The 23,559-nt window shown below is 46.8% G+C and overlaps 1 protein-coding gene across 5 annotated transcripts in view; it reads right to left on the bottom strand.

Annotated features, from left to right (window-relative positions):
- Positions 1–23,559, bottom strand: part of ARHGAP39 (Rho GTPase activating protein 39) — a 57,648-nt gene that overhangs the window by 16,558 nt on the left and 17,531 nt on the right. For all 5 annotated transcript variants that reach the window (XM_074316524.1, XM_074316525.1, XM_074316526.1 and 2 more), the window contains exons 2-4: positions 17,698–17,860; positions 8,919–9,350; positions 3,696–3,776 (exon numbers count right to left, since the gene is read on the bottom strand). In XM_074316524.1, coding sequence (XP_074172625.1) covers positions 3,696–3,776; positions 8,919–9,350; positions 17,698–17,777 — 593 coding nt within the window. In that variant the 5' untranslated portion in view covers positions 17,778–17,860. The remainder of the gene's footprint in view (positions 1–3,695; positions 3,777–8,918; positions 9,351–17,697; positions 17,861–23,559) is intronic.

Here is a 23,559-nt window from a genome sequence, read left to right as displayed (position 1 = left end):
AGTAGCTCCTCTGCTGCCTTGGGAGCTCCCTTCACACACCTCCTGACTCAGCCCTGTAGCCTTCCCTCCAGGGAGCCCCTCCCAGGCCCCCACCTGGATTGCTGCCCATCATGACACTCCCAGCAAGGGCCTGTCCATGGGTGCCTGTTCTGGTCCCAGCACAGCATGAGGACAGAACTATTTCTACAACGGAGAGCTGGGGACCTCCCACGAGAGGCCTCAGACTGGACTCCACGGGCACATTTCCTGCAGGCCTCGCGCCCAGCTCAGCACCTGCCCTGCTCCTGTGGCAGGAGACCGCGGTGCCCAGTGCACTTGTGTGCATCTTTGAACCAGAGGCTCCCATGAGTTCCAAAAACCCTAAGTGTCCTCAGTTAGCACTCTGCGCCTGGATGGAGACGACAGGACTGCCCACACTGCCTGCAAAACCCCGACTCAGACTAAGAGCAGCCAGGACCCTTGGGAGTTGAGGGACACAAATCCTGGCCCCCTCCACCCAGCAGGGAACCATGCCTCTTCTGAGCCTCATTGGCTCAGCGACAACACGGGCAACACTGCCCCTGGGCGCTGCTGGAAAGATACTCAGATTCAAGATCCACACTGTGCTCTGCCTGCCCGAGGTCAGCACAGCGTCCCACATCCCACGACCCACAGCAGCGCCACCCACTCAGGGACCAGACCTGGAGTTCAGGAGAGACAAGCAGGGCTCACCTCTTGCCACATGCTTCCTCCCTCAAGCGACTTCCGGCTGCTTGTATGCTTTTCCTGTTGTGTTTAGCATTTGGCACATGTGCTTACGTGTGTGGGATTCACAGCACTTCCTCAAATCTATGGCTTGACATGTTTTGTGACTTTTGGAAACTCCTGACCATTATCTTTTCAAGTGTTACTTTCTCTCATGTCTTCTCTCATCTGGGCATCAGTTACTGTCCTTTCCATTGTGTGCCCGTGGTCTCATGTGGTCTCCTGTATCTCCCATCCCCTGGCCGCGCCATACTTCACAATGTCTATCTTCTCTTGATCTACCTTGAAATTTACTAATTTTCTATTCAGCTATGTTTAACCTGCTCTTACAGTTACATACTGAATTCTTCGTTTTTGTTACACAAAGGGTGCCCCAAAAAATGTATAGAAAAATTTTAAGAAATGAAAAAAAATATTAAAATTTTAATAGTCAATATATACCAATAACAAAAGGTGAGTACAAGTCACATTTGACGTCTGCAATGACAAGAGGTACTCAAAGTGGTTCCCATCAGTGTCCAGACACTTCTGATTACCACGAACTACTGCTTGAGCAACAGTGACTAAAGTGTCCACTTGTATACCTTTTCTTGGTACCCCTGGTATAGTTCAGTTTATCTATTTACTTCTTCCTGTTTTTTAATAGGCATTGTTCCTTAGAGCACTTTTAGATTAATAGAAAGTGGAATGGAAAGTACAGATTTCCCTATGCCCCCACCTTCACTCAAGCCTCCCCATCATCAGCATCCACACAAGAGGTTGCACCGGCTGAACCTACACCGACACATCATCCTCATCCAGAGTTCTCGTTCGCTCTCGGTGTTGTGTGTTCTGTGTGTTTGGACAAATGTACAATGATATGTGTCCACCATTACAGTGTCATACAGTATTTTCACTGCCCTGAAAGGCCTCTGTGCTCTACCTGTTCATTCCCCCCTTACCCCCCCCCGCGTCTAACCCATGGCAACCACCGATCTTTGTCTCCATAGGAGCCAAATCTGAAGCCAAACCAGTGAGCAAATCTTTAGCCTCCAAAGCAGCCAATCTGAGAAGGCTGCAGTCTCACTGTGGACAGCCGTATCAGATGGGCTTCTCTCACTTAGTAATATGCATGCAAAGTCCCGCCATGTCTTTTTGTGTCTCAATAGCTCATTTATTTTTAGTGCTGAATAATATTCCCAATTTGGGATGGACCACAGTTTATTTGTCCATCACCACTGAATGACATCTTGGCAGCTTACAGGTTATGGTGATTATGAATAAAGCTGCTTAAACAGCCATGTTTTTGTGAGGACATAAGTTTTCAACTCCTTTAGGTAAATAATAAGGAGCACAACTGGTGGTCCCTATAGTAAGATTACGTTTAGTTTTATAAGACACTGCCAAACTTCCAGAGTGGCGGCACCTTCTGCAGTCCCAGCAGCAGTGAATGAGCGTTCCTGTTGCCCCACGTCCTCGCCAGTATTGGGTGTTGTCAGTGTTCCAGATTTTGGCCATTCTAATAGGTGTGTCGTGGTATCTCATTGTTTTAATTTGCATCTCCCTGATGACATAAGATGTGGGTCATCTTTTATGTGCTTATTTGCCATGTGTATGTGTTCTTTGGTAACATATCTGTTTAGGTCTTTAGCCGATTTCAAAATCAGGTTGTTTTCTTATTGTGGAGTTTTAAGAGATATTTTTGATAACAGTTCTTTATCAGATGTGTCTTTTGCAAATATTTTTGTTTGAGACTTGTCTAATCCTCTCCAGATTGTTTTTCACAGAGCAGAAGTATTTCATTTTAATGAGGCCCAGCTTCTTATTTCTTTCTTTCATGGATTTTGCCTTTGGTGTTGTATCTAAAAAGTCACTGCCATACCCAAGGTCATCTAGGTTTTTCTACTATGTTATATTTGAGAAGTTTTGTGTTCCTGGAGACCACATGTATTAAGCTGCAGCCCCTCTGGGGTGCAGAGATCCAAGATTTGGCTTCCATCCATCAGTTCCCTTAATAAACTTTGGTTTAATTCTGGAGTTGTCAACCTCTTCCTTTGGTCTCTCGGCCCTGTGCTCCTTGCGAGCCTAGTTCCAGTCCACCTCGGGAAATTTTCCCAGCACTGCCACAGGGCAGAGGCCCCACCCAGTCGGCCCCCCACACCCCACTTGACTGATGAGGACGCGGGGACACAGGGAGGCTGGGAAACACACCCACGGCCTCACAGCCACATCGCGGGGCCATGGCAGGCTCAGATTCCCTTCCTGATGTGTTGATGTACAAACCCAGTTACCACTTCCAAGCTCAATCTTTAACACTGTTAGAGCAGCAAAGGCCCTCAAGTCTTCAAATCCCCACCCCCAGCAGTGGCATCACTCCTGGTCTGTGCTGGGGCACCCAGGCAACCCCGAGGCACACACCCCACCTGGGCCCCCACAGCCAGGGAAGGAGGTGCCTGTTCCAGTATCGACACACGAGCTGCTCAAGGGATGGCCTGACCCAGCCTAACTGCTGCTGCACCCCAGGTCCCTGAGGGTCCCTCCAGAACCGTCCAGCACCCGGCGAGGCGAAACCGGGGCCAAGCAGACCAAAGTCCGCTCCCTCCTCCACAACTGAAATCAACAATGAAGTGCTGCAGGCATGGCTGGAACCCCATGATGACCACATGCTGAGAACCCCAGGCCTCATTCCTCTGCCAAGCTCCAGGAAAGTGCCACGGGCTCTGATTCCCCAAAGTGGCCAGTGACAAGGTTGTCCTAGGACCAAAAGCTGCCACATGAGCGTCGGGGCTGCTCCAGAAGGCCTTGGCCCAGGTGCCGGTGGACCCGACAGCCGCTCCTCATGCCCCCACACTGTGCTCGGCCAGCAAGTTGCTTCCTGCTAAGCCTGACTCTTTTCCAGCTCACCCAAGAGCTGCCAAGGAAAGCACCCTCACGAGGGTCAGGAGACGGCTGAACCTGAGAGTGGGCTGTACCTGTAGTGAAGAAGCTGGCCGTCTGCCGTGTGGCCCCGGTAACCCTCATAGTCCTTGTCAAGGACTCCTGGTGGCGGAGAACTGAAACAGCAAAATGAAAAAGGCGCGACGTGAGTGTAATCGTTTACACGCACGCTACATTGGAAATAACATGCCTTGCCCTTTTAGTTTCTCTGGCACAAGTCCTGTGTGCTGGCTCCTGCCCACAAAGCTGCCCCTTTCATCAGCTCAAACAGGTATTTTTCCTGCCCTCAGCACGCCTCGCTGTAGTGCCTGGAACTCAGCCTGGACGGAATGGACTGGGACCCACCAGCCCTCCAGCAGGGACAGCCCCACTGCGGCCCCATCCAGAGCTGGGGGGGGGGGGCAGAGAAGGACACCCACTGCCCCGTCCTGGATTTCAGGAGCTTGAATGACGAACTGTGGCTACTATTCTAAGGGCACAGGGAGGGGGTCAGTGAGAATCAAAGCTTCAGCCAGATGTAATCTGATGACCTGAGAAAGAAACAGGAGTAGGAACCCCTATGGGGACAGCAGGCTTCCGGGTGGGGGCTTGGAACACAGCAGGCACCCAGCACCTGGGAAATGAACAAGTGGGTGACTATCTTGGCAGGTGTTCAAAGGCATGTGATCAAATCAATATGTATCTATAACTTTAAAAACTCTAAGTAATTCAGAAGTAAAAGAAAATTTAAACTTGACCGAGAATATCTGTATTAAACCCATGGCTTTCATAATATTCAGTAGTAAAAGGCCGAAAGCAAACTCATTAATGGCAGGAAAGAACATCTCTCACCACCGGTAAGTCGTAGTTTTGGAAATGCTAGTCAATGCAATAAGATTTCTTTTTTTTTTTTTTAATAAGATTTCTTAAAAAGCAAGAAATTTAAGTATTTGAAAGAAAGCGATAAAATTGTCATTAATTGGCAACCTAGAAAAACTAAAAGAATCAACTGAAAAACTACTAGAAGTATTAAGAGAGACTGCTAATGCAGTGTTCAGTTACGTAATACTTTTGCCCCATGAACAATGTGGGCTTGAATTCTGAGCCCACAACAAGCTCAGCATCTTAACTACAAACAGGAGTAAGCGAGACTCTCAGGACGGACGTGGTGCACCACCAGGCGCTGGGTGGCGCTGATGTAAGAACAGACGCATGCGGGGGTGGTGAAGGGACATGTGCCGTGGGGCAAAGGGGCTTTAGGAGATGAGCATGGATCCCTCCTGGCCCCCCAACAAAGGTGGCTCCAGGAAGATTCAGGTCTTAACATGAAAGATAAAACTATAAAGTTATCACCAGACATGCAAAAGAGTATCTTTGGACCTAGGACGAGGAGGAACTTTTTAAACAAAACATTAAAAACATCACCTGCAAGGCAAAAAAGAAAAGAAAAGAAAAGAAAATAACTGGTACACTTGGTTGCATCAAAATCAAAGACACCAGAGACCAGAGAGCAGGCAGCTGACCCAGTATGAGATCCTTAAAACGTCTGAAACCAGTGAGGAAGTGACATCTGGACTATGCAAGCAACTCTTGCAAACACAGAAAGTAAGCCAGTAAGTCTAGCAGAAAAATGACTGAAAAGTGTAACCAGGCAATTCACATTGGCGAGAACTCAAAACGTAAACTCACGACAAGACAGTAAGAATCTTGACAAACAATAAAGGGAAACTAAAGTGCTGGTGATTTCCACCCAACTGATTAGATCAGCTGGGTAAAGCCCAGTGCTGGGGGATCGCCTGTTGCCCACTCCTGGTGGTACCACAAACCCCAGGGACACCCCCCAGGCCCTCCAGGGAGATGAGGTGCACAGAGTGCAGGGGTGGAGCTTAAGAGCCGTGTGCCAGGAATAAGGTGGGCTGCACAGGAACACCTTCGAACAGCATGTCGGCCAGCCTGTGAGCGTGGCGTGGCCGCCGACAGAGGAGAAGAAAACGATGAAAAGCGTGCACCTGAACGGATGCAAGATGACAAATGAAACCGTCCCCCTGTAGCAGCCATCTCCATAGTCACAACCCTCCTGCCAAAGGACAGACAGGCATTCGGAATAGAAGAAAAAGAAACATTACTTATAAGAAACACACCCAAAATATCAGCGTAAAAGACTAGCGTTTGGAAAAGATGGTAAGAGGCAAATACTAACCAAAGAGACAGTGGCATTATGTTAACGAAACAGGCATCGGGGCAAAAAGCATACGACAAGGGGTCAAAAGGATGACTATGTAACGACAAAAGGAAAAATGTACCAGGAAGACGTAACAATTCCAAACGTGTGGTTTCCACACGAAGGAAGCCTCAATGGACCGACTGAAGGAGAAGCTGATGAACTGCCCATTCCAGTGGGAGGCTTCACCTCTCAGGCAGACAAAAGTAGTGAGCAGCTTCATTGATACAGGTAACAGATGTAATGGGCACACAGAGAATCCTAGACCTAACAGAGAATGGAACTTTGTTTTGAAGCGATCATAAAATCATTATAAAAATTCAGGATTTAGATCACAAAGCAAGTGTCAAAAAAAAAAAAAATAAAATAAAAAATGCTTTCTGACCAAAATCAAATTAGGTTGGCAACCAAGAATAAGAATGAAAAATAACCTACAGTTTGGAAATTAAGACATTTCTGAGTTACAAATTAATCAAAGAAGAAATCCTAATTAAAATTAGAAAATATCTAGAAGAAATCCTAATTAAAACTAGAAAATATTTAAAACTGCACGACAATTCTACATCCCAAAGTTGTGCAGAGAGATGATCACCATCTCCAAGTTCATTTTACAAGAAACAGTGGGAATGAGCTAAGTTTCCGAACAGTGTGTTAGGAAAGGACTGAGAAAATAATGTCAAAGTCAAACAAGAGCAAAGATACAAAAGAGAGGCCCAGAGAAGCTGAAAGTGGTTCTCTGAACAGACTAGTGAAATAGAATGCTCTACAAAGCTGAATGAGAGAATGAGAGAGAGAGAGAGAGAGAGACCAACCTCAGGTGGTACAGGAGGAAATTTCAAAACAGAAGAACACTATGAGTAGCTTTATGCTCACATGTGTATACACAGGTAAATGGACTGTTTAATAGAAAAACATTTTACAAAATTTGATTTAAGGTATTAAAAAACCTAAATATTCCTGCAAGCATTAAAGAAACTGACTCAGTAGTTCAACACCTATCCAGACAAGCCACAGAGCTGGACAGTGCACAGGTGCTCGTCACACACCCTGAAACAGCTAACGGTTTGGAGGACAGAAGACGGAGGCCATGCTCCCGTGTTGGTATGAAAACCAGCCAAACAGAACAAGGAGGAAAGCACAGGCCATCGTTACTTACCAACACGGAAAAAAAATCCTAAGTGAATGTTAGCAACCTGCATCTATTTAAAAAATTACACAAATCGAGTATCCCAGGAATGCGAGAAATACAGAATAACAATTTTTTAAAATGCTAATTGCAGTGTGGTCCTGCAGTGGGGACGCCATAACAAGGTTACACTTGTAAAACTGGGTGTCTTCAAACAACAGAATCTTGTGCTCCCACAGGTCCGGAGGCCAGAAGTCCAGGATCCAGATGCCAACAGGGCTGGTTCCTGCTGGAGCCCATGAGGAATGCTGTTCCAGGCCTCTCTCCCGCTTCTGGGGGTGTCGGCACTTCTGGGCTTGTAGACGCATCGTTCTAAATAAACTCTGCCTGCGTGGTCACTCGGCCTCTCCCTGTATCTCCCTCTTCTTCTAAGGATGCCAGTCCTACTGGATTAGGGTCCACCCTGCTCCAGGTGACCTCATCTCAACTAATGGCATCTGCAAAGATCCTGTTTCCAAACAAGGTCACACTCACAGATGCTAAGGATTAGGACCTCAGCATACCTTTCAAGGGGACAAAATTCAACCCCAAACATCAGTATCAACAGACTCACAAAATACACTTGATAAAACACTACACCCATTCATGATGAAAAGCCTAGCAACAGGAGGGGACTTCCCAAGTCTGAATGACAGTATCACTGAGTTACAGGGACAGCAGGCCTGCAGCCTGAGCATTGGGACAAGGTCAGGGTGCTGGCACTTCTTGGTTCAGTCTTTGCCCTCATGGGGCAGCCGACCAGCATCCCAGGAGATGGACGATGAATCTTTAATATGATTAATGAGAGCTCAACAAAACCATAAAAAACAAGACTGACATAAAAAAATCAATGTCTATTTACCATTGACAATCAGAAAATATGACTTTATAAAGAGATATAATTCACAAAAGCCAGAACTATAAAATTGATAAAGTACCTAGAAATAAGCCTTAAAAATATCCAAGTCCTTTGTGAAGAAGAGTATGAAACACATCGCTCTCCATTCATGGGACAAGACAATCTAATCAAGATGTGCATCTCACCCAAACTGGCGCGTAAATTCAACACAACTCTAACCCAATCCAAACAGAGCTTCTTGTGGAAATCTCGAGCCCAGTGACTTCGTCTCTTACTTCCTTCGGAACATCTAAGACACTTCTGGAGAAAGCACACTCCGTTGCCTAGACATTGCGTGGTGAGCCTGGAAGGTACAGGGGACCAGGGAGGGTGGCGCATTGGCTTCTCAGGGCACAGTCCCCAGAGTGTGAGTGACAAACACATTTGCCAACAGAATCCTGAAAGAACCCAATCCCTCCACCTAATTACACAGATGAGTCAGCAAACAATAAAGAATTCAAAACCATCACAATCTGATAAAAATGAGCCAGGCCTGAGCCCTGGATAAGAGGAAACACTGGACAGCCTGCGGTCTCCTGGAGAACACCAGAGGTCACTCACAGCTTTTTCCTGCTCAGGGAAAGTCTGTTTTCTGGGGCTAACTCACAGGTGACTCTCCTGAGCCAGCTCAGACCTGCCTGGCCAATAACACCGTCTTGGCTGGGCCTCTGATCCCTGGTGTATGTCCAACATCCACACTGATCTGAACCCCCGTATGTGTCCCAACCTTCCCATCCCCGTGCAGAAACACCACAGCCAACTGTGCAGTCCGCAAATGCACTGGAATCAGCCTGCGTGCCCACCCACGGCCACACAAAACGACACTGCCCATTCTCAGTGGCTGCCACCCTCCCGTTTCCATGTCTGGCCCTTGCGTGTCATTCTCAGAGAAAGACGGCAAACCCCATAGTGCAAACCAGATCTCGGTGACTTTGCGGTTTCCACTGTCCCTGGTGAAATCCCTCCTGCGCCCCAGCTGCCCTGCAGCGTCTCACCTGCCACTGTCCTCCCGCACAGCCGCAAACGCAGCCTGCCGGCTCCTTCCGGGCGGCTCCTGCGCTTTCTCGCTGGCATCCAGCTCGGGCTCCAGGGACGAGCTGGTGCTGCCGTCGCGGCTGACGCTGCTGCCGCGCCCGGGGCTGTTGTCTGCCGAGGCGCGGGGGGACTCGGTGTTCTGCTTCAGGGTCTGCAGCTTGGCCAGCGGGATGATGTCGCAGCCCTGCGGCCGGTGCCACACGGTGCGCTGCGTGGTGGCGCTGTAGTAGTAAAAGCGCGACGTGTTGGGGTCGAAGAGCTCCCACCACTGGTTCTCGCCGGTGCGCTTGATGCGGACGCCGGCCGGCGGGTCCCACACGCACTCGCCCGTGACCAGGTTGGCGTACATGCGCTCGCGGGTGCGGGGCTCGATGATCTCCACCCACTCCAGCCTGCGAGACAGCGGGGACAGTGTTAGCGGGCGGGCGGGTGGCAGGGACAGGTGGCCGCCCGGCAACTCGACCTGCACCTCTGGCCCCGCACCCCCGCCCTGCACCGGGGCCTCGAGCATCCAACCGCTGGACAAGTCTGCATTGGACACGTTCTCACATCCTCCAGCTTCAAAAGTAAGACACCTGTCACATAATAAAACCTTCTCAAAGCTTATTAGCGTCTCATCACTTACAAATTCCACCTTGGGGTTGACAGCCAATCCGTAACTAAAACAATTTCAGATTTACAAGAAAGCTCGAAAAAAACCTTCTTCCAGAGTCCCTACACAACACACGCAGGTCCAAGTCAGGCCGGAGGGCGGCGAGGGGGTGGGGCTCGCTCTCTGCACAACCCACGAGCACCCGGCCTGCGCACCTCACTGCTGCTTTCTGCTGAGGCTGGAAGGCTGATGAGCAGAGATGCTGCACGTGGCTGTCCCGTTTCCCACCACACGCTCACCCACTGAATCCTGCCCGCAGCAACCACAGTGCTGCCGGCACAGTGCTGCCGACCTGCTTCCGTCACACCCACGCGTGTCCGAGCTGGAATTCTGTCCTACGTGTCCATAAGAAAGAGACCGGCGTTCAGCAATGGCTGCTGCGATGTGGCATCACACCTCTCTGCTTTGCTGCAATTTCCAAGTTTTCTATAACATTCACTGATTACTTTTGTAATTGGACAAAAGTTGTTACATTATCTTCTATAAAATATTCTATTTTTCCAACTAAGGCATACAGTAAAACTGTCAGAGTTGATTTCTACAGTTTTAAAGATTTAGTGCACAATATTTCCGTCAACTATCCACATGCTGCTGACCTGTGCAGCACAACCTTCAGACTGACATTGGTCTCTCCCCGGCGGTGTGGCCAATGGTCTCTCCCTGGGGTGTGGTCATTGGTCTCTCACCCCCAGGGTGTGGTCAATGGTATATCTGGGTGAGAATGTGTGTTTTAATGTCAATCCAAGCTTAATGACAAAACAAGGATTTTCAGTTAATAACTAAACAAAGTTATATAGACTCTTAAAAAAAAAGCCACACAAGTGTTTATACGTATATATTTGTGTAGAAAATTGTGGAAAGGGTAAATCCTAGTATTAAAAGTGGTTACATAGTGGGCAGACGGGTGGCTCAGTTGGTTAGAGCGCGAGCTGACTGGATTCTATTCCCACAGGGGCGAACCAGCGGCGCCCTCTGCAAATAGATTGAAGTCAATGAGCTGCCACTCAGTTCCTGGGTGGCCAGATGGCTCAGTTGGTTGGAGTGCCGGCTCTCAACCACAAGGTTGCCAGCAAGGGATGGTCGGCTGCGTCCCCTGCAACTAACAACGGCAACTGGACCTGGAGCTGAGCTGCGCCCTCCACAACTAAGATTGAAAGGACAACTTAACATGGAAAAGCCCCTGAAGTACACACTGTTCCCCAATAAAGTCCTGTTCCCCTTCCCCTATACAAAAAACAAACAAACAAAAAACCTTTAAAAAAAAGTGGTTACGTAGTAGTAGTGGAATTCAGTACAATTTTACACACACCCCTTTTTTTTAATAATGGAAAACTTCAAACATACACAATAATAATGAATTCACATGTATGTGGTTTAAAATTTTTCCTGATTATTAATGAGATCAAGCATCTTTCTCATATTTATGAGCCATTTTTATTTCTCATTTACTAGAAACACGTGACTTCTGCCCATTAGAATTTTTTCCTATGAATTTGCACAAGTTGTATTTTTAAACAATATATAGTCTTGATAGCAATCCCTCTCGGTTATCCAAGGTCTGGCAATTAAGTTCGTGAACTTGCCACCATGAGCTCATATTGGCAGCCCCGTACAAACAGCTTGGTAAGGTTTCATAACCTCGGTATATCAGTGTCTCACAGCTGTGTTCGGGTTGACGTGTGACACTGTCTTGCTGAGTGGTGTTCATTATTGTTGCGTGTTTTTGTGTGCTGTCCTGAGAATAACTGAGCTTGAACTAGAGCAATGAACAACCATTAAATTTCTTGTTAAAATTGGCAAGAGTGGAAGTGAAATCAGGGACGTGTTAGTCCACATTTATGGGGATAATGCCATGAATAAAACGCAGTGTACCAATGGATTCAACGTTTTTTGAGGGGAGAGAACACGTCACTGATGAAGAGAGGTCAGGGCGGCCAGTAATGAGCAGAACTGACAAAAACATTGCAAAAATTCGTCAAATTGTGTGTAAAGATCATCGGCTGCCTGTGAGAAGCACAGCAGACTATGTAAACATCGATAGAGAAACAAGTTAAGAAATTCTTAACTGAAAATCTTGGCATGAGAAACGTGTGTGCAAAAATGGTCCCAAAGGAGCTCATCGATGAACAAAAGCAAAGGAGAGGTGAAGTTTGTCAAGACTTTTTGGAGAGGCAAGATGATGTTTTGGGCCATGTTATCACTGGTGATGAAACATGGGTGTACCAATATGACCCTGAAACAAAGCGTCAAAGTGCACAATGGAAGACAGCCAATTCTCCACAATCAAAAAAGTTCCATCCAAATCAAGAGTCAAAACGATGTTGTTAACCTTTTTTGGTATCAGAGGGATTATTCATTGTGAATTTGTACCAGCTGGACAAACAGTGAACCAAGTTTACTATTTGGAAGTGCTGAAAAGGCTGCGTGGAAAACGTAGACGAAAACTACCTGAACTTTTCACCAACAATTCATGGCTCTTGCATCACAACAATGCACCAGCTCACGCGGTGCTGTCTGTGAGGGAGTTTTTAGCTAGTAAACAAATAACTGTATCGGAACACCCTCCCTACCCACTTGCTCTGGACCCCCATGACTTCTTTCTTTACCGGAAGATAAAGGAAATATTGAAAGGAAGACATTTTGATGACATTCAGGACATCAAGGGTAATACGAGGACAGCTCTGATGGCCACTCCAGAAAAAGAGTTCCAAAATTGCTTTGAAGGGTGGACTAGGTGCTGGCCTCGGTGCATAGCTTCCCAAGTATTTCGAAGGTGACCGTAGTGATATTCAGCAGTGAGGTATGGAGCACTTTTTCTAGGATGAGTTCACAAACCTAATTGTCAGACCTCATATGTATTACCAATCTCTCTCCTGCTTGCAGCTTATCTTTTCACTCTCCTTATGGTGTCTTTGTGTTTTGATGAAAAGTTTTAAATTTCAGTATAGTTGAATTTATAAATCTTTTCCTTTATGATTCTCTCCTCTTTCTACCTTACTTAAGAATCTTAAACCTTAAGATTTCCTACTTCTAGGTCAAACATATTTTAAGTTGATTTGCACAGTTTTATAGCTTTGCCTTTCCTGTTGAAGTTCTTTATATGTACTGATTTTTGTTTACTGTGTGAAATTTCACTTTCCCCACATGGATAGCCAGGGGACTCCCTGATGGACAGGGTCAGTGCACCTGTGTCTGAGCTCTCCGCTGGCTCTGTTGGTCAAACCTTCTGTGACCGGCACAACACTATCTTAATCACGGTAGCTTTGTAAACTGTGCATTTCCCAAGTCCCCACGTCCTCTGCTTCTTCAGTCACGTCTTGGCTATTCTTCACCCAGTGCTCCCCTATGAATTGTAGAATCAGCTTGTCAACTTGCACAAACTCTGTTGGCACCTTTGCTGGATCTATTTCAGGAGAAAGAGAAGCCTTTGTGATGACTTAGTCTTCCACCAAAACCATGGTGTGCCCACTCATTTATGTCTTTAAAGGGTAGGTACATGTTTTGTCAGATTTATTCCTAAGTTTTACACACACACACACCGTCGCTATTATAAATGGTGTTTTTATTGTAAATGTAAATTAATCTTTTATAAAATAAAATCATGACTTATGTATAGGACATAAAGATAAGTATAATGAGCGATTATGGTTTAACATGAGTACAGCAGTTACTGATCAAGAAATTAAAAACAATGCAGCATCCTCGACATCCTCTCCCCCCACATCACTCTTCCGTTCACTAGGAGACCACTGAGTTGAAGGCAATCACTTCCTCGCTTTTTTCGTTTCACCATATTTGAAGATAACTCTATACAAATTAGTGTAGGTGTGTCTGTTCATGAAGGAAACTATGTATTTCTTGGGTTTTGCTTCTTCCACTTAAAATTGAAACTCATCACTGTTGGTCGCCCCGTGCAGCTTGCTCACTGCGCACAGTGTGGCCACACTTCACCTGTCAATTCTACTGCTGATGGACTTCTGGCTTGTTTGCCGACCGGGGTTATTTCTCACAATCCTGCTGTGAATGTCCTTGTAGATGGACCTGGCAGTGTGTGCAGAGGTGGGGTACTGGATCCCAGGAGTGCAAACCAACTGTGCAGAGGACACTGACAGGTATCCTGAGCTGTATAGAGTATTACTCTATATCCTGGTCTATTTGTTATTTCCCAATTCCTGCATTGTTAATTTTAAAGATAATTTTCTGACTGCTGTTGGTGTAGAAAAATGCAATTTATTTTGTATGTTATTTTTATAAGCAACGTTGCCAGATTTTCTATTGACCAATAATTTACTGTAGATTCACCTGTGAATAAATAAGGAATAAATAACCTATTGTCATTTGGATATAATACAATGTAATTATGATGTAGAAAACACAACCTATTTGGCAGATAGAAAGTTAGAATGAATAATTCTCCTTTTCTGTTCTGCAGTTTCACTATATTGAAATGAAGGATATTGGGGGACTCCTGGTTCTGAGGGTTGGTATCTTTAAACAATTCTGCAAAATTCCCCACCATTGTCTTTTGAAACACCACCCTGACCCCCTTGCCTCTTTCTGGAACTCCTACAGAAAGCTCGTCTCAGGAGCCCTGAGACTCCGTGTGGCTCCTTCTTCCCATCTCCAGCTGCCTGCCCCATTCTAGATCATTTTAGTTCCTCTTTCTACTTCATTAATTCTCTCTTTGGCTGTGTTTAGTCTGCCGGCTCTTTTCCAATTCTCCACAGTCATTCTTTAGGGTCTCCTGTCCTCCACTCACATTTGCAAGCTTCTCGTTTCTTTAAACCAAGCTATTCTGTGTCTGACAATTCCAATACTAGCGTCTTTCTGGGTCTGTTTCTGCTGGGTCTCACCGGCCGTGCGTGTTTCCTATGTGTTTGTTCCTCTCTGCACCTGCAGCAGGACTGCTACCCCAGGAGGGCAGGGCAGGCCCCACCGCACTGTCCACAGCACAGTGCATTCTTCTCAAGCCTCAGCTCTTGTTCTCGCTCCCTCCTGTCTGTGAATGTCCCAATAATCACCTCACATAGACCATGGAGGGCCATGGGGGTTTCCATAACAACAGCTCCTCACGACCCTAAATCAGTACATGGTTCAGCCAGTCACCCCAATTCCACTTCCCCTCTGATCCCATCAATGAACCTTTTAGACACCAGGAGACCGGCTGGTGTCCCTGCCGCAGGCCCCCAGGGGACCCCATTTAGGGAACCACAGCTTCCCTAGGCGTTGCTGCCCAGCCCAGACTGCGGCATCCTGAGTGCCTGTCACAGGCTGGTGCTTGACGTGCCCCTGCGAATGCGCCCACTCAGCAGCTGCCCCGCTGCTGCCACCTCCCCCTGCAGTCATTTGGGCTGCTCCAGGGGCGCTGCGCCCGCCCGCCTGCCACCACCACACATCGTGCTGATCGTGCTGTAGAAGGAAGAGCAGGATGGCGGGCATCCTGGGGACCAGACGGCATGAGGGACAGAGGCCGGGAGAGGGTGTCCTGTTAGCACAAGGACAAAAGGCAGAGCTGTCGGCAGTGCCATCAGGGTGAGGCTGTCTCTGGGGCCCCTTAGGTCACGCATGGCTTCTGGTCACCAGGAACCTGCAAGGTTGTGCAGAAGGTGGGGCAGCAGCCCTCAGCGTGTGTCCTGGGGTCACCTCCCAGGGACACCCCTCCCAGGCCTGGCCTCCACAGCTATCAACCTGCCACTCCTACCTGCTAGGGTGGTTATAATACCCAGTTTTAAAAACCGTACCAGCATGTACTGCAGAGGGTGTGGAGAAATCCACCCCTTTACATCCTGTGGGCAGGAATGTAAAATGGTGCATCTACATTGGAAAAGTTTGCCAGTTCCTCAAAAAGTTAAACATCAAGTGATAGTGACAACAGGAGCAACCCACTCCTAGGATCTGCCCAGAGAAAACGAAACGTGTCCACACAGAAAACTGGTGCGTGTTCACAGCAACATTATCTGTAACTGCCCAAAGCCCATCAGCTGATGAATGGATCGAGACACTGTGGTCTTTCCATACGATGGGGCGTCGTTCAGTCCTAAGAAGGAGTGGAGTGTTGCCATGTGCTGCCACAGGGATGAGCCTTGACAACACTCCCAGAGCGAAATAAGCCAGACACAAACATCACTACTGTGTGGCTGCATTTATTCAAATTGTCCAGAACAGATGAATCCACGAAGAGGAAGCAGAGGAGTGGCTGCCAAGTAATTCATGAACATAGGACTGGACGCTATGTTCCCGTCCTTGTGTGGACTGTGCTTGAACTTTTAAAAGCACATATACGAATCCGTTTTGCAGTGGAATGGGTGAAGCGACTCTGAAACAATTGTGGACATATCACCAGTGAGCAGACGAGTTAAGTGCACCGACAACGCTCTTGGGAGCAGGTTCTCACCGAGGAAGGGAGTATGGGAGATGCAGGAGAGCGCACTCTGGGAACAGAGAGGAACGGAAGGCCCCCAGTGTGAGTGCAGCAGTCTGATGTGTGCACCTTCTGCATGCACACGTGTGCATTTGTGCACATGCACGGCTCTCTGTACACACACACACAGGAGCCACAGCTATCGAGCGCCCACTCTGGTCCTCCAGCCTGTCTTCCATAAAGAAAGCAGGGCTCCTCAGGGGACAGTTGGCTCAGTGGGGCGGGCAATACACGCTGTGCCTGGAACATCTATTAAGCCTGAAGGAGGAGGTACTCCAAGAATCACAGGGCAGGAGACAGCCTGAAGGAACCCAACTGGCCCCACCTAGGACAGCATGAGTGTCCAAGTAACTACGTGCAAGAACGAACTACAAATATATAAAACAAAAAGGAAAAGCTGAGTCCATACCAAGAACAAACAGGTGAATACAGGAACAAAGAGAAGGGCCCTGGGGCTCTTGTCCCGTTCGGAGCTGAGTGCCCACCAGTAGGCATGGAAGGGTGCTATGGCTGGGAAGCGGGCATTTTGCAGCCATCCCAGGAAAGACTGGATAGCATAAGAAAGGATCAAAACACCCACACTGGGGAAGAGCACAGGTGGCGAAGGCAAAGCAGTCATCGTATACTGGGAGGGCAGATGAGCGGCCGTGGGCCATGTGCCTGCAGAGGGTGGAGCCCGAGAAGGATGCCACACCACTGGTAGTGTTCCGCTGAGAAACTGTTAGACAAACCCAAACTGAGTGCTCTGTTTAAAAAAGGGCGAGTATTATCTTAAAAAGTGTCAATGTCGATTTTCCAGATTACAGAGGTGAATGGACACGCAGCCAGATGTGAGCCCGGCGGGGAGAGTGTGTGCCCTGTGGGGTGAGTGTGTGCCCGGCGGGGCAAATGTGTGCCCGGCGGGTCAAATGTGTACCTGGCATGACAAGTGCACGCTGGAGGGGCCAGAAGTACTACCCAGGTCGACAGGGAACCAGCTGCTAAAGAAAAACTGGGCACAGAGGAGACGGAAGCCTCCCACCAGCACAGGTTCACTCACAGTGACACTGTCCTGGGTGCTGAGACCAAACAATGGCCCATGACATCTGTGACCCGCTGGCGATGACGCAGAGAAAACACCATGTGCGGGGGTAGGGGAGGAGCACACAGCGGCCACAAAGGGTGAATCTGGGTTAGGGGACATGGGTGTACAGTGCACCGTTCCTGTTCTTGCTACTTTCCTGTAAGCATGAATTATTTCCAAATAAAGTTAAAAATCAGAGAATAAAAAAGATGAAGTATGGCAACTTGCCTTGCTGTGGATCTGTCGATGCCCAGAGAGGGCATAAGGAACTGGGCCCAGCCACATGGCCTGCAGGGTGTCTAGCCTGGCCAGCCACCCCCACCTCCACAAGAAGCCCCTTCCTCGGTCCCTCCGCATCGTGACTGTGGCAGAAAATGGGGGCTATGCCTGGGGACTGGGCTTCCACTGGGGAACGCCCAATTCAGAAGCAAGCACAAGTCACTTCTGCAAGGAAAGTGTGTCCAGTCCTGCTATGTGCAGGCGGACGGCAGCCCAGCCCACCACGGAGCACCGGCTGAGCTTCGGTTCCCTCTGTGAGGGAAGGACAGACGTGCGTCCCTCACTAGTCCTCCGTCACTTCCGCGGCACGACGCGTCTCCTCACCTCGTGCTTGATCCTGGAACCCGAGGCTCCTGCACCGCGGCATTGTGGCTCTCGCATTCATACTCCTGTGCCTGGGACATTGCAGTCTTCTCCTGAGGACCCGGGGACAGTCTCAGAGGGTCGTCAGGATGTCCCCTCCAGCATCAGTCGGGAAGGCGCAGCCCTGCAACAGAGCAGAAGTGTGTCAGCACATGAATGCAAAAAACACCTTATCACACATTCGGGCTTCAGAACCTGTAACAGTGCAGCCCAGCCCCTCACAGCCCAGCGCTGGTGAGAGCGAGGAACCCAGTCGTGAGCTGTGTTCTGAGCCCCCCTGGGCCCTGCCCCAAACCCGAGCCGGGATCCCACCCCTGCCAGGCCAGGAAGGCACCCAGACCCCTTGTTAGCTGGCCCCAGCAAGCTGCCCACTGATGGCACCACCCAGCTGGCGATCATGTGGCAACGTGGTGAAGCCCGGCCGGCCCAACAGGCAGTGCCCAAGACTAAATGCTGGGCAGTGACTTGTGACAATGCGTAGGCTCTCAACGACACTGTTGTGCCGACTGCATGTAAACGAGGGAAAAAAATGAACGTTGACCCCTCCTCATCCAATACAAGAACTCAATTCTAGACAAACTGCAGCTCGAAGTGTGAAAAGTAAAACAGTAAGGCTTGTAGAAAAAACACGGAAAGAAAAATGTGTGGTCTTAATCAGACACTAAAACACACTAACTAACCACAATAGAAAAACTAATAAATTGAACTATGATAAAACTGAGAACCTCTGTTTATCAATACTCCACGATGAGTAAAAAGGCGAGTCCAAAATGGGAAATATGTGCGACCTAGGATACGCGCAATACATTACACACACGTACATGTGTGTGGATGCCTGATCTGACAAAGAACTACTTTCACCATTTATTAACAAGTCCTAGAAACAACGGGGACTAGAATGCCCGCCAATTGGCTGAAATGGAAAAGGAACCCTGCAGAGGCCGGTCACCCCCTGGGGCCCAGCACGGCACTGCCCAACCTGCAGACACCCCAGCCCCCGGCCCCTCCCGGACTCCCGGGTCCAAGGACGGAGGCTGGCAGAGGACCTGTCGAGCTCCCAGCAGCCCTGGTCACAACGGCCAAAACAAGAAAGCACCAACCGTCCATCACAGAGTGGGCACGCAAGTGCACGCAGGGTCCTCCCAAAAACCTGAGTGAAGCCCCCCGCACAGAGGGCGAGACGAGTGGATGAACACAGCATGGTCCCTTATCAGGCCCAAATCTGGAAGGTCGCCCTCCGCTGTTAGGAAGCAGCAACTGCAGCCTTGCCGGCGGGGAGGAGCCCAGGGCGCCATGCCGCCCCCGCAGAGGCACCGGTTGCGCGAGTGCTGGCTGTAAACGACCATGGAGCCCCAGGCCTATGCTCTCACACTTTTCTGCAGGATGCCTCCTGGCAGTAAGAAGTCTGCATAAATGAGTGACAGGAGCATGGCTGGGGCACTTGCCTCCTTGCTCCCTGTCTCCATCCCAGCTGGCATCAGGATAGGGCCCTCCCCATAATATGCCAGTGCACAGATCCTAGCGGCTATTCCAGGGGACATTAGTTAAACAGGGTGAGAGCCTGAGGTGAGGGCACAGCCAGTCGGCAGAGCATGAGGAGGGCACACTGCAGGCCAGACACGTTCTCTAAGGCCCAGTCCGACTACAGCGCTGCGGGTCATCCACTAGCCAGACGACGCCCTCCTGCAGGAAAAATTCCCCTTGAACATCCACGCGCCAGTTTGAAGGCTGAAGACAACAGGAAGTCCTCACCAACATTACCACAGGCTAAGTGATACAAACAAGAGGTAGGCTCCTGCAGCATCTCATCAACCGAAACGAACTGAACGAACCGAACTGAATGAAATGCCTAATTGGAGGACCTGCAGTACCAGGAAGGCCAGCTTCAAAAATGAAACTCAAAGGCTTCTAATTTGTTTGTCTGCGAGAAAACAGCTGACCATGTCTTGGTGACCAAAAATGTCCTGGGTCTGAATCAGGTAGTGTTAATTTTCCAACTCAGCTCTTCGGGTTTGAAGTTGTTTTAATTATTCTAGGTCCTTTGCACTTGCAGATAAATTTCAGAATCAGCTTCTCAGTTTCTACAATACAGCCTGCTGGGATTTTGATCGAGGTTATGTTGCAGCTGTACATCAATATGAGGAAAACTAACATCACAACAATATCGAATCTTCTAATCTGTGAACATGTCGTATCCCTCCATTTAGTCAGGTCTACCTTCAGCAACATTTGGTAGTTTTTAGTGTACATATCTTGCACACGTATTTATGCAAATTTATTCATAATTATTTCATATTTTTGATGCTAGCAAAATACAAACCAATTTCCGTTTGTTGCTAACACAGGTCTTGTACCTGGTAAACTTACTTTTTAGTTCTAACTGCCCCCCCCCTTTGGCAGATTTCATTACAATTTATACATAGGGGCGGCTGGATGGCTCAGTTGGTTAGAGTGTGGGCTCCTGACGGCAGGGTTGCCGGTTCGATTCCCAAAAGGGCCGGTGAGCTGTGCCCTCCACAACTAGACTGAAGGACGACTTGACTTGGAGCTGATGGGCCCTGGAAAAACACAGTGTTCCTCAATAAAAAAAAATAAAAAAAAAAATTTCTACATAGACAATCATGTCAACAGTGAACACTGACAATCTTACTTCTCCCTTTCCAATCTAGGTCATTTTATTTCCTTTTCTTTCCTTATTACACTGGCTAGAACATCCAGTACGATGTTTAATAGAATGGGATTGAGGGAACATCCTTGCCTTGTTCCTAATCTTAGGGGAAAGCATCTAATGTTTCACTGTTAAGTATGATGCTGGCTGTAGGGTTTGGATAAATGCCCTGCTGGGTTGAAAAAATTTCCTTGAATTCCTAATTTTGCTGAATTTTAAAAAAAACAGGAATGGATGTTAGATTTTGTAAAATGCTTTTATGTTGTCTATTTGAAATTATCACAATTTTTCTTTTTTAGTTTCATAATAGTTGAATTCCACTGATTAATTTTCTAATGCTAAACCAACCCTACATCCCTTAAACAAATCCCAACTGGTCATGATATTATTATCGTTTTTACATATCATTTGATTTGATTTGCTCAAATGTTAAGAATTTTTGCATATATGTTCATGAGGGAGATTAGTCTGTACTTTTTTCTTCTTGTATTGTCTTTGTCTAATTTTGGTATCAGGATAATAGTTGCATAATAAAATGAGTCGAGAAGTATTCCCTCCTCTCAATTTTCAGAGACAGTTCGTGTAGAATTGCTATTTCTTCCTTAGATGTTTGGTACAACGCCCCAGTGAAGCCATCTGGACATGTAGTTTTCTTTGTGGGAAGGTTTTTAATTAAAAATTGAATGTATTTAATAGAGCTAACCATGTTTTGAATTTCTTCTTGAGTGAGCTTTAGTATTTTTTCTCTTTCAAGGAATTTGTTCATTTCATATAAGTTGTCAAATTAGCATAAAGGTGTTGCACTATTCCTTTAATATTCTTTTAAGATCAATAGAATCTGTAGTGACGCCTCCACTTTCTTTTTTAGTAATGGTAATTCATGTCTTTTCACTTGTTTATCTAATCAGTCTAGCCAGAAGTTTGTCAACTGTATTGATCTTGTTTAAATAATAATAATAATAATAATAATAATAATAATAATAATAACAGCTTTGACGTTACCAGTTCTATTGTTTTTCTGCTTTGTTTAATTCCCACTCTGATCTGTATTATTTCTTTTCTTTGCATTCTTTTGGATTTAATTTTTGTAGTTTAAGGTAGAGATTTAATTCAGAGACTCGCAACCTTTTAAAATGTTCATCCACTCTAGGTATTTAGGGTTATTAAATTTCCCTCAGTACAGCTTTCTTGACATCCCACAAATTCTGATATGCTGTATTTTCATCCACTTCAAAAGCTTGCAATTGCCCTTCTGATTCCTCCTTTGACTCATGAATTATACAGCGGTTATGATTTTTACTTTCCCAATACCTGATTTTCCAGATATTTTTATTGGTTTCCAATTTAATTCCACTTTTGTCAGAATACCTATGGTGCAGAAAAATGGTCTGTCTTGGTAAATATTTCACATGCACTGGAAAAAGCATGCTGTTAGGTGGAGTGTTCTATAGATGCCGATCAGGTCGGGCTGGTTGACAGCGCCAATACTAATCCCCTGTCTGCCTATTCTATTAGTCACTAAGAAAGGGGTCTTGGGAGCTCTGATGATAATTGTGGATTTGTCCATTTCTCTTTGCAGTTATATCGGTTATTGTTTCATATGTTTTATAACATCTGGTATTAGATGCATTAAATTTCTGGTGTGTTCTTGATGAATTAACCTCTTTATCATTATGAAATAACTTTACCTGGTATACTTTTCTTTGCTGTGAAATCAGAATGTTTGGTTATTACTATAGCAACTCCAGCTTTCTTTCCCTTCGTGTTAGAATTGTATATATTTTGCCTTCCTTTTACTTTTAACCTATTTGTGTCTTTATATTTAAGGTGGGTTTATTGTAGCCAGTATGTATTTTGGTACTGCAATCTGACAATCTCTGCCTTTTAATTGGGGTATGTAAACCATCTTGAATTATGATCATTGACATGGCTAAGTTGAAATCCACCATTTTGCTACTTGTTTTGTTTGTCCCATCTATTCTTTGCTCCCCCTTTTCCTCTTTACCTGCCTTCTTTCGGATTAACTATTTTATGTGATTCAAATTTTATCGCTACTGTTGTCAGTTGTATGTAATCATTGTTTTGCTATTTTAGTAGATACTTTTGGGTGTGTAGTGTCCATATTAAATTTATCATAGTCTATCTTTAAGTGAAGTTCTACCACTTCAAGTATATGAGTTTGCCCTTTCTCCTCTCTGGGCCTTTGTGCCATTTTTGTCATATTTTATTCTATGTATGTTGTAAACCCCTCCACTCCCAACTCTGCTACATTGTTATTACTGGTAAATAATTATCTTTAGAAAGTTATTTACACTGGTATAGAACCGTAAGTTGAGTTTTCATTTAGTACTTGCACATGATGCTCCACCATCTCCTCACTGGCATTGTTTCCAAAGAGAAATCTGCTGTCATCTGTATCTTTGTTGCTCTGTGTGTAATACAGGTTTTTGCTCAGTTCTTGAAAGCTTGCTTTATCACTCCCCTTTTACGAAAGACCTACATTAGTACCTGTTCTTGCTAATGGAAAGAAATCTGGGCTGGCCTGGGGACTCAGGTGGTTGGGCCGTGCTCCTGGATTCCTACATGGGCCAGTGAGCCGAGCCCTCTACTGAAAAGATTGTGAACAACGGCTTTCCCTGGAGCTGGGCTGCCAAGGGCTGCTGTGTTGCCCGTGTGTGTGTGTGTGGGGGTGTAGAAAAAGCAAAGAAATCCGAAGACTGTCGCTTTTACCAAAAAAAAAAAAAAAGTGAAAAGCAAAACCAGCAAAACCAGCATTCAGCGTTTGTTTTGCAGGCAGTGTTATAGAGGCAGCGGGCACAGAGAGCAGGGAGAGTGGCCCCTGCCAGCTCCTTTCCCGGGAACCACACTCAGCATCAAGCCCCATAGCTGTGAACTGTCTCTGAGTATCTGTGCCTCACCTAGACTTAAGTCTGTGCATCTGTCAGCAAGTTGTGTCTTAAGGTTTAACTGCTTCTTTGCTTTATGCCATTTTAGCGTATGGAAGGCTTTATCCACAAGCTGTACTTTTGGATACCACAGGGAACCTGTGTCCTTTTTTCTGGCTGCTTTTAAGGCTTTTCTGTTTATCGCTGGTTTCCAGCAGTCTGGTTATGATGTGCCTTGTGTAGCTAGCTGTATGCATGTTTCTCGTGCTT

Source organism: Rhinolophus sinicus, linkage group LG12, assembly GCF_036562045.2.
Source record: "Rhinolophus sinicus isolate RSC01 linkage group LG12, ASM3656204v1, whole genome shotgun sequence".
NCBI lineage: Eukaryota > Metazoa > Chordata > Mammalia > Chiroptera > Rhinolophidae > Rhinolophus > Rhinolophus sinicus.
This window is presented reverse-complemented; position numbering and strand designations above follow the sequence as displayed.